Source organism: Amblyomma americanum, chromosome 2, assembly GCF_052857255.1.
Source record: "Amblyomma americanum isolate KBUSLIRL-KWMA chromosome 2, ASM5285725v1, whole genome shotgun sequence".
NCBI lineage: Eukaryota > Metazoa > Arthropoda > Arachnida > Ixodida > Ixodidae > Amblyomma > Amblyomma americanum.
In genome coordinates, this window is record NC_135498.1 from 105,374,734 (window position 1) to 105,385,453 (window position 10,720).

Here is a 10,720-nt window from a genome sequence, read left to right on the forward strand (position 1 = left end):
CCTTGAGTTCTTCAAACCACTTGGCACCCTTCGGATCTTCGTCCTCATCAGGAGAGATCAGCGGAACCAGCACCTTGGTGCAAGGCATCGGCCACAGCGGGAAATTAAACCGACACGTCTTCCTCGATCCCTTGTAGCACGTGTGAGTGTGTTCGTGATGCTGACTCCTAGGCCTCTTCAAAACATCGTTGTTCAGCGACAGGAGACGATCGGCCAGTGCAACCGTCTCTGGCATGCCACCGTTTTCAACCTCTTCATTGGGCGCATCGGCCAACCAGAGGAGAATGTGAGCATGAGCACTGCCGCGGTGCTGAAATTCGATACGTTTAAAGTATTCGACGACATGATTCGGCTTAAATGAACTTATGCGTTTGTTGCATAGAATCTGAATGATCACCCTCACCATATGCTCAAAGTATACCGCACAAACCACTGGGTCTTCGTTCACCAAGACGGCTGCATGGTAACTATCCATCTCCTGTTCGTCAACGTTAACATCAGAGAGTGAGACCTTCAGCTTCAGAAGTTCAAGAAGTCGAGGCCAATGCATTTCCGATGCAGAGAGAGTAAGAAACGCCGTCGGTTTGCCCAACTGTCGTTTCATGGCAAACAGCTCGGCCTTGCGGGTATGCCAATATTGGATGGTATTGGGTACACCCCTCATGAAACCCATGTTTCTCTCAATCAGGTCCTCCACCTTTTCGGGATTCTCCACGTCCCCCCTCGTCAACTTCTGCACTCCCTGGGTGTTCTTGAAGACGGCATTCAAGTTGTCGCACACTCTATGGCGTATCACCTTCATAGCCATGTAGAGAACGTGCATCGGTAAGGCCCCCGTCTGTCACTACGCCTAATCTCGGACGTCGCCATGGGCGTGATGGTGGGCTTTGCTTCTGGCTTAATGTATCTCGCATGGCCGAGGTAAATCTGCGGAAACGACAGTTCCTCGGCGTGCGTGTCGTACAGAATGCTCATTGGCCTCTGGCCTTCACCTGGAGCCATTGTCACAATACGGTTAAGAGCCTCGTCTTCGTCATACATCACAGTGTGTTGATCCATTGTTAACGCGGCTTCGTCAGACATTGGGTCATCTCCACCGTCATCGCATTCCTCAAGTTCCATCACATTGTCTTGAGCTGCATCGATCAAGTTGTTGACCTTTTCAAGATCAATCTTAATGCCGTAGTGCTGGTACAGGGGGAAATTTTGCAGCACTTCTATCCACGGCAGCAACTGTTCGCGCGTAACCTCGTCGGCAAGATACACTCCCCTATCGATGCGGCGTCTCTTTATGTTCACCAGTACCTGCTGCTGGTCGTCCACATCTCTAGGCAACTGCTTCAACATCTGGTCAGTGTCCACCGGTACATTTACAATGGGTCCCTTGATGCCATACTGCCCGTTCTTCCAGTTCATCAACCTACGGATTTGCACAAACGGTATGCGCGGCGACAAGAGTCTCTCGGCAACCGGATTCAAACGCGGTAGTCCCTCCGGCATCGGCGGGTACTTGTAACCGTTGGAAACACTCTACAGGGGGATCTTTTGCTCTCTGAGGCTACCCTTACACGTGTTGCACACCACAGCACTGGCCAAAGTCTCTCTGTCCCACTCCGGATAAGCTAGGCTTAACGTCGGAAACATGACTTCAGTCACTGGTGTAAGTCTGTCCTTATGCCATAGCCGATCACACACCGAACATGCATATCCAAACGGATTATTAACGAAACGTCTGGTAAACTCACGAGTTGCAGACTCGAATTCACTCACTCTTCTGGTATGTTCCGCACGTCGTTCTTCCGAAACGGCTTCACTGAATTGCAAACGGCTAGCCACCTCTTCTGCGCGTTGTTTCCTGGTTCTTTCGCGTCGAGCTGCCCGCTCCTTTTCAAGCCGTTGCTCTCGCTGTTCGGGAGTTTCTTGGGCACGCTTCAGTCGCCTAGAGGCATTCCAACGCTCCAAACGAGTAGAAGTACCACTAGACTCACTGTCCGTACTAGTGGAAGCATTGCTCACGTCATCCTCTTCAGTGGTAGACCGTTGTCGCCGAGCCGCAGCCCGAACACGCTCCTTAGCCAGACGTTCTTCCCGCTCTTCAGGGCTCTCCGTGGCACGCCGCAGCTTTCGCTTCTCATTCCACCGTGCAGCCGCGCCTCCAGGAGCCATCGCAACGAGTGTCAATCGGAGGCAAGCGCAGCCTCCCTTATATACCGTCGCCGTAGCGTCACGTGGTACCACGTGGTCACCCGGCTGCAACCGTCGCGACGGCGCAAGATGCGGCTCTGCCTCTCCTCGGTCGTGACGTCATGGTGTCACGTGGTCGCCCGGCGCGCAACCGTCGCGACGGCGCAAGATGCGGCCTGCCTCTCCTCGGTCGTGACGTCATGGTGTCACGTGGTCGCCCGGCGCGCAACCGTCGCGACGGCGCAAGATGCGGCCTGCCTCTCCTCGGTCGCGACGTCATGGTGTCACGTGGTATAGCTCAAGGTCGAAGCCGGCGTGTAACCGTCGCGAGCACCGAAGTGAAACGCTGATAATATGCTGCGCATAAAGATGCGGCCTGCCTCTCCTCGGTCGTGACGTCATGGTGTCACGTGGTATAGCTCAAGGTCGAAGCCGGCGTGTAACCGTCGCGAGCGCCGAAGTGAAACGCTGATAATATGCTTCGCATAAAAACGGCTGTCGAAGTTGACCAAAATTCAGGTGCTTACTAACTGCAGCGAGATCCGTGTTCAATAACGTAAACTGCACGTGTTCGAGTTACAAGAGCGCAAAACAGTCGGCTGATGCGGCACACCTTCTGTGGAGAGCAGCAGAAGACGTTCGGAGCACACATACTTCTCTGAGCACGCATCTCGTCCGACGACCCAGACGGCTTCCAGCTATGGATACGCGGCCCCATCACCGTTTACTCATCTCTTGGGTCATTGAATGCAGCATGGAATTCGATATGCAGGGCATGGTGACCATCGGCCGATGTCCTCGTTGACACCCTTACATCTCGCTGTCACTTTGCTACTTATCCCTTCGAGGGCCTGAAAAGCAACTTGAATAGTTTTTCGTTTGGGGTCCCTTCCTTCTCTCTATCCGTCATGGATTGTTTGCAGTGGAGTTTACGCTGAGAGAGAGGTGATGGCGTTGAGGCCTGTGCGGTTGGCACCCAGGCGTGAGGACACTCCCTTCTGGAAGACGTCGCTTCACGCTCTTTGCTTCCACTCCACTGCTGCGAAATAACTGTGAGGCTGATATAGGTTTATCTGCTCAGAAAACTAGAGAGTCGGCTTGAAGGTGAGTATAGTCGACAAATTTAAGTGTCGGATGTACATTATGGGTAGGGGCTGGACTTCTCAGTTTATATTTTTTGAGAATTCGTTGGAGTTTTTTCGGCGTTTATTTCAGACCAGTTTTCGGTTTTGTCCGGCGAAAATTACTTTATGATGGTCAAATACCGTTTCTATATTATATCGCTGATGTAATGTGATATTCCAGTGCGGTAAAAAAAAAACACTCCTAGTTTAGTTTGGAAGCCTGAGCATTCGAGTAACAAGTACTTAACGCACGAATGGTCATGTTCAGAACATCGCTTGTAGAAAAATATACTCCGACCTTTATAAAACTAAAGGAAGGTAAATAATGGAACCGACAGACAAAACCTGAAGTGGAAGTTGATTGCCTGAACGTGGGTTGTCGTGTTATGATTGTTGCGCTGTGTTAAGCGATGGGAGGGGGTGTCGCGTGGTTTGCGTGTTGACAGAAGCAATGGAACTACCGTTGAAGTGTTGTGGTAGCCAGAACATGACATTTTTCGCGACGCTCGTGAATGCATGCGGTGAAGAAACATATTTAATCAAGTTACTGCCCTAATCAGGTGTTGACAGTTAACACCGCTGCGATAGCAGATGACGTTTGGCAAGGTTGAGCGTCCCGGTCTGCAGAGGGGAGTAAACTAGCGCAGCAATGCCGTACGAGTTGCCTGAAGCCGAATTTAGAAAATTGGATTCGTCTTTTTACTTTCATCGCCTTTTTCTTTTGGTTTAAAACGAAAAGTCTAACCCCTTATCACGGGCTATGAGGCAAACCTCTGTGGATGGCTGAAGGTGAGCTTCTACCTGTAATTCTATGCACAATACGATACCTCAGTAAGTGCATTATTGGACTTCACTTTCATCTAAGCGTCTTATGCTTCATCTGAATGTCTAAGCATCGAAGAAGACATACTACAAAGAAAACACACTATTACGCTTGTGTAAAGTGTTCTCATCTTCGTGTCATTTTTACTCCGCGCTGTTGCGTCCTGTTCTTCAAAAACACTATGCTCTAAAATCACCAACTTACCTAACTTGCAGTCCTCACTCGGAAACAGAACTGAACACTACTTCCCCTGACTTACGACGTGACCCCAGAGTGAGACGACGTTTGCGCCCTTTCGCAGGGGGCAGCAGCTGAGGCGACGACGCGTCGCCGACGCCGAAAGCCCTGTCAGCCCCGCTAATGCCAGTCCCGGGGGCATCGCCAGCCCCGCCAATGCCAGTCCCGGGGGCGTCGCCAGCCCCGCCAATGCCAGTCCCAGGGGCGTCGCCAGCCCTGAGGGTTCTGTCAGCCCGGCCATCAGCCCGTCCGTCACCCCCACCGGCGCCTGCAGTCCCTCCGGTGTAGTCACCCCCACCGGCGCCCGCAGCCCCTCCGGGGCCGCCAGTCCGGGCACCCCCAGCCCACCGCCGGAGTTGGCCGATGAACTGGCGGAAGAAGCCGAGCAGCAGCCAGTTGTGCGGTGAGCCCCGACGGGGGAGTACGCTTTCGACTGAGTAGATTGCTGTCGTGCCGCTGCGGGTTGCAGGTGACTGCAAAGGCTTCCAGCCAGTTGTGCGGTGAGCCCCGACGGGGGAGTACGCTTTCGACTGAGCAGATTGCTGTCGTGCCGCTGCGGGTTGCAGGTGACTGCAAAGGCTTCCGGAACACAGGCGCCACGAAATGACGATAAATCGTATATAGTTGTAGCCAACACCACCTCCCACAGTGGCGCCCATTGCCACGTTCACCTCGATCACAGGACCATATATGGCACAGTCACCAGTGCTAGAATATAGGAGACATAGCCAGTGTACTCCCTCAATGGATGGCCAGGTGCCGCACTTTCCGGAAATGTGCACTGTTCCTGGCTGTACACTGGGCTAGTATGGTAGCTCGACATCTCAGGGCGCATTTCGTGGATTAATCCAATCAGCATTCTTCTCGGCCATCAGGAACTTTAATTCTTGCGGAAGTCACACGATGGTTAAGGTGACGCTGATGCTGATTACAGAAATATCGATATATGTGAAACCATTTAAAACGAGGAAATAACGTCAAGCTCGAGGGCTCATGGTCGGAGGATATTCTGAAGATGCACAGTTTACAATCGAGATACGTGCGGTTCTTACTGCTTGGCGACTTTGCCGATTGCCTCGTGTAAGGTAAATGTCCGCGCTTTGTTCCCCCGTACTGAAATATGCACGTGTCTTGCGTTGGATTTCACCGGCTGCTCCTGTAGCTGCAACCTGCACATGCTGACTGTTGTGAATGCCTGCCCGCCAGGAGTAATACCTAGGGTGAGGTTTTTTTTTTCTATAAGAGGTGCTCGCACGTGCACGCTTGTGTCACTGTCGTCGTTTCCTTTAAAAGTAAGTAGGCATGAAGTGTTTCGAATGCGATCACTGGCTGCAAAGCGCTTTAGCGTGGCGCCATTTTTATCTAAACACCACTGACTCAAAAATGCGTTCGTCGTACACAGTAATTGAGATGTAGCGGATGAAACAGACTTACATTGTCTGAGGGTAAAACGAAACATTAGCCGTCGAAGCAACGGTATGCTCAAATGCCTGTTTCCCCAAGCATTTAACCCCATATGAAACCGGGCACCAAACGATGGAGCAGCTTGTGTTCATTGGAAGACCGGTGAGCACTTGGTGGCACTTTACATCGAATACAGAGTATATTAAAACTACACCGAGACCTATACCCTGGTCACGCGGGCATCTTGAAAGCCCTCGAGCCGATAGCCTATCGACTCAGCGTGTCACTGAGCGTTGCTACACGGGTGCCTCCGATGGTGGTTGAGTCAGTAGTCTCTCAATTCAACAGGACACTGAGATTTCGATGGCCTTATAGCAGTGGCGGCGTGCACTCTATGACATGGGGCTGCCACAGCTGCGCACACAACAATAAATTCAGAGAAGTGAAATTGCAAAAAAATTACTTAGATGTATCTAAGTTAGTTTGCTCAAAAAAGCTATGCCGGCCTCAAAACACTGCGGTAATGATATAGTGCGAGCAGTATGTTTCAAGTTAGGTTTAAACCAGGGCGCTGGTAGAACAAATAGACTGACACACTCACGGGCCTGTCGGCGTATAACGCCTTGCAGTGTATGATACACACGCTTTTCCAAGCAAGAAAGCGTGTCGTTCGAGCTCGACCCTTTCTCCTTACCTCGCTACTTCCCGGCGTCTCGCTCTGCGCAGGGTGGTGAGGCAGAAGAAGCCGCGAAGCAGTGCGTTCGACTTTTGCATCTTCCTCGTCTCGTCCGCCATCATTCTGATCTTCATCGCCCTGCTGCTCTTCGTGCTGGCTTTCGACAACGAGATCGTCACCGGTGAGTGTCGTGCAAGGCGGCTTCGCCAACAAGCGCGCTACACTCACTTCTTTCGCTAGTGTACACACATCATGCGCTGTCAAAAATCGCGTTACTCGATCGAGTTCTCCTTCGCAGGAGACACCGTATTGTCAAATTTTTTTTACTACGCGTTCGATGACGTCACGTCTCGCGGTGATCTTTAAAAGGCGCGTTCGGATCTCTCCGTGGCCATGCTACTACTCCAGTACCGTTTTCGTAGTCTGCGTCAGTTGCTTACATCCTAAGTGGCCACCCCGGTCCTTTTGCACTGATGGCGGCACCCAGCATCGTCACCTGAGCGGGGCTGGTAGGTGTACCTGTCCAATGGGTGGAACGCGTAGAGCGAAGACTACTAGTGCGAATTCAGTACAACTAAACTCGCCTCTGTGGTGGTCATGCAGTCTGTTCCGTTTGGATCACTGCAGTAAACTCGAAGTGCAAAGGCCGACCTTTTTCCCGGTTTTTTGGCTACCATGTCCTCTACCTATAGGCGGAGCCCGGGCTTAGCAGCTGCTGGCCCTGCTTTGCAAGGCTAGGGCTACATGTCGCTAACGACACCCTCCTCCCCCCCTTTCTAGCGTGCATTCTAAGTGGAGAGAAGCCGCGCCGCTGACTGGTCGGGCGTCAATCAGACACACCACAAACTTGTCGGTCGCCTGTAAACATCGTGCGCGGCGTCAGTAACCTTGGACAACAGGACATATTGCTCACCATGGTACGCTTTACGTAATCTCCGATCACGTAGGTTCCGTGAAATAGTTTCTACTTCGGTTTCTGCGAGCCCTGGTCTTAAAACCCTTCACAAATGGGGAAACAAAAGAATGCCGCCTTTTGTCTGCTCGAATTGCATCACGGTGTCAGTAGCCGAATGTTTTGCATACTGGTCGCACGTGCGCACGCCTGACCGATTGTGTTTATGAACCGTATTTCACACGTCATGCTGATGCCACTCGCGATAGGTTATGAATGTCAGTCAAGCTATATTCTGCACATATTAAAAAAAAAACGCTATTCACAACGTCTTATGAACTGCTTTCATTTGACAGTTTCTTTTACTCCTTGTACACGAAGGCCTTCGCAAGCTCGCTGTGTTAATGTCTCTTCTTAAAAAAGGATTAGCCATAAAAGATAGCGATGTGACTCTGCCATAACTGAACTTCACTGCATCACATGATTGCCTCACGTAAGCGATATATCCTGGTGCAGTTTTAATGCTCCGTCTCTCTGCACGCATTGACCCTGCGGTGAAAACAAGAGCCAGTGTCAGTGACTACCACTTTCTCCTGGCAATATAAAAGCATGCCACCAGCAAAAATGTCGTGTTGCTAGCTCGCGCACGCGTAAGTATGCCACAAGCGTGGTAGCTATCCGTGCGACACCGAAAATGTTGCGGCCATTCAAGCGTGGCTCTTCTAGCTATAGTCGGATACAACTTAGGTCGGCAGTGAAGATGCGCTCACAATCAGGACCGCCGCACAGAATTCCTCCACGAAAAAGAAAGTAGTCCGTTGTTAAAACTTTTCTTGTCACCTGAATAAAAAGCTAATCACAAGAAAAGAATTGTATGCTCTATATTTTTGATGCCTGGCTTATTTATTAAAGTCAAACAAACGTTAAAAAGATGATTTGGATAACTATTGTGCTTGGCTAGCGGACTAATACTGGATACCACGGACCACGGTCCGGTGTTACCAACTGCTATTTTTAAAAAGTTGTATCTTACTATAGATGCCTCAAGAATCCCGTCCCTGATTCTTTGATGCCAGACTAACTCCGAATAGGTGCCAAGAAATCGTCGAACTTTAATAACAGCCAAAAACTACAAAGAACCGCTCACGTCGCACTAAATTTATTTGGTAGAAAACCTGATATTCCGGTCGCCCACTTTTGAGGTGAGAACTGCGCGCCAGCAACTATTTTCCACAGTTCCGTCAAAGCTTTATTTCGTGCACGCTGCCAGAACAGTCTAAACTGAATTTATTCAAAATGGTAGGGACCTCCGCGGCATTCTTCACAGGACAGGGCGATAGCAGTGGGGACCCCTCACCAGCGGCACTCTGTCATGTAAGGAGGCTTCACCGCACAGAAAGCAAACGGCACGTCACGGGCGCGCAGTTTGGACGAATACGGACGAACCAAGCGGATTGAAGTGAGGGAAGCGCGGTTTGGTGACGTAGCGGTCATAAGAGTAAAAGAAAGGAAAAGATAGCGACCAAAACGGCGCGGGGCTGGACTCGGTTGGCTGGTTGATACATCGTCGCCGTGAGCTGCTGCAAAGCCCAGAAAAAGGGAACCAACACCATGCGGCCGGATTATCTTTCGGAGCCAGGGCTCTCCGACAGTCTTCAAGTCTGGCGTTGCGGGCATGTCAGAGGGGGACACGGCACCGCGAATTTCAGGCTTTAGTAGGGCTGCTTGGACGATCGCTTGCAGTGCCGGTCATACTTCAACACGGTCTGCTGTCGGGAGCCATCGGGAGTAACCGGCGCCGAGTTACCGGATTAGAGAGCGTTCGACGCCGTATGCAGGGGGTCCCAGCTAAATGTTACCAAGTAGTGTCCTGTACGAATGAAACCAAGTGAGTGCTGTTGAGAGTCGCATGACATAGTATATACAGCGTTTTTTAGAGCGAAAGCTCTACTTCACGACTAAAGCTGCAAAAGCCGTTTCATGGCTGAAGCCAGACCTTGAATGAATGAATGAATGAATGAATGAATAAATAAATAAATAAATAAATAAATAAATAAATAAATAAATAAATAAATAAATAAATATTGCCGCGACTGGGATTGAGACCCGTGGCGGCGTAAACAGAGCTTCGCTGGCCTGTGCACAAGAGCACTGTGCTATTGCCGCAGCCTATCGTGCCTCGTGTTAAACTGCAACACACTCTCGCGCTGTGCATCGCACTTCGTCGTCTTCATCAACTTATACTGCTATTGAACTAATACCGTCGCCAGACGTGCCAACGACCCAGCAAAGAAAAACCATGAGCCGATCAGGCTAAACACGTACATTCGCATGTTGACTCGGTTTAACTACGTTAAAACCTTGCCCCGGTTTTTTTTGTTCTTCAAAGTTAATAAATCAGTAAGACTAATTACCTAACTTTCTAGATATTCGCTTTAGTAATAAAGTGTCAATTCAGAAGTCTTACGTTCACTTGAAAAAGAGCTGGCTGAAATTTTTGCACCAGAGATGCCATTTACGCATCTTCATTTACCGCCTTTAAGATAAAGTCCGAGGAATACAAAAGGCCACCACATGACATTTGCTGGCGCATACATTTCCCCCAGTGCACATGAAAAGCGCCGTCGGGGACAACGCTCCGGGAAAAAGTGGGTTTTGCTGGGAAGTTGAAATAGGACCGCTGTCAAGTGCAAGCATTTGTATTCTGCGGGCTTTCTTTTAAGATCGGTAAGAAAAGCTTCGTAAATGCATGGTACCTTGGCGCGAACATTTTAAACGCCGGTTTTTCAAGCCGATCTAAGACTTCCGCATTTACACTTTATTCCCGACGCCAATATTTCAAAACTTACCTAATTATCCTCCCTATTTATTTAAGTTTCCAGGAGGAAAAAAAAAATTAGACTACGCAAGGCGACTCTCAACAGCACTAAATTCATTTCAGTCACCTAGGACAATCCATCTTTTTAAAAATCTTGATTACTTTTAGCTGGGACGACTGGTATACTTGCATGGGCATTAGCCAAAACCATGTTGGCAGTCCGAATTATCCGGATATCCGAATTAATGAGGTTTTATTGCACCTTCTGGTCGCTAACAAGACTGCTGCCTTCGCCAGAACCGCTCTTTTAAAACTGCAAGAAATACTACCGCGTGCGTCTTTTAAGCAGCCGTCCTTTCGAACCCGTTTTTTCTTCGCAGTGATCGATAAAGGCATACAGAAGAAGCCAAAGCTGAGGGACCTCTACTGTGACACCAAGCTGTGCAAGTCCTTCAGTAAGTATGCAATGGAAGTGTTTCGGTTGCTGGTGCTGCAACGTGCTCTCATGTTCGCGGTAAGCTCCCAATCTTGGAGTGATAGTGTTGCTGCCAACCCTTCCCTA

The 10,720-nt window shown here is 50.0% G+C and overlaps 1 protein-coding gene across 1 annotated transcript in view; it reads left to right on the plus strand.

The window, feature by feature from the left end:
• The window catches only part of LOC144119964 (uncharacterized), a 94,347-nt gene that overhangs the window by 9,112 nt on the left and 74,515 nt on the right, over positions 1-10,720 (plus strand). The window contains exons 3-5 of the mRNA XM_077652460.1: positions 4,433-4,771; positions 6,499-6,629; positions 10,539-10,613. Of these exons, the coding sequence (XP_077508586.1) occupies positions 4,433-4,771; positions 6,499-6,629; positions 10,539-10,613 (545 nt within the window). The remainder of the gene's footprint in view (positions 1-4,432; positions 4,772-6,498; positions 6,630-10,538; positions 10,614-10,720) is intronic.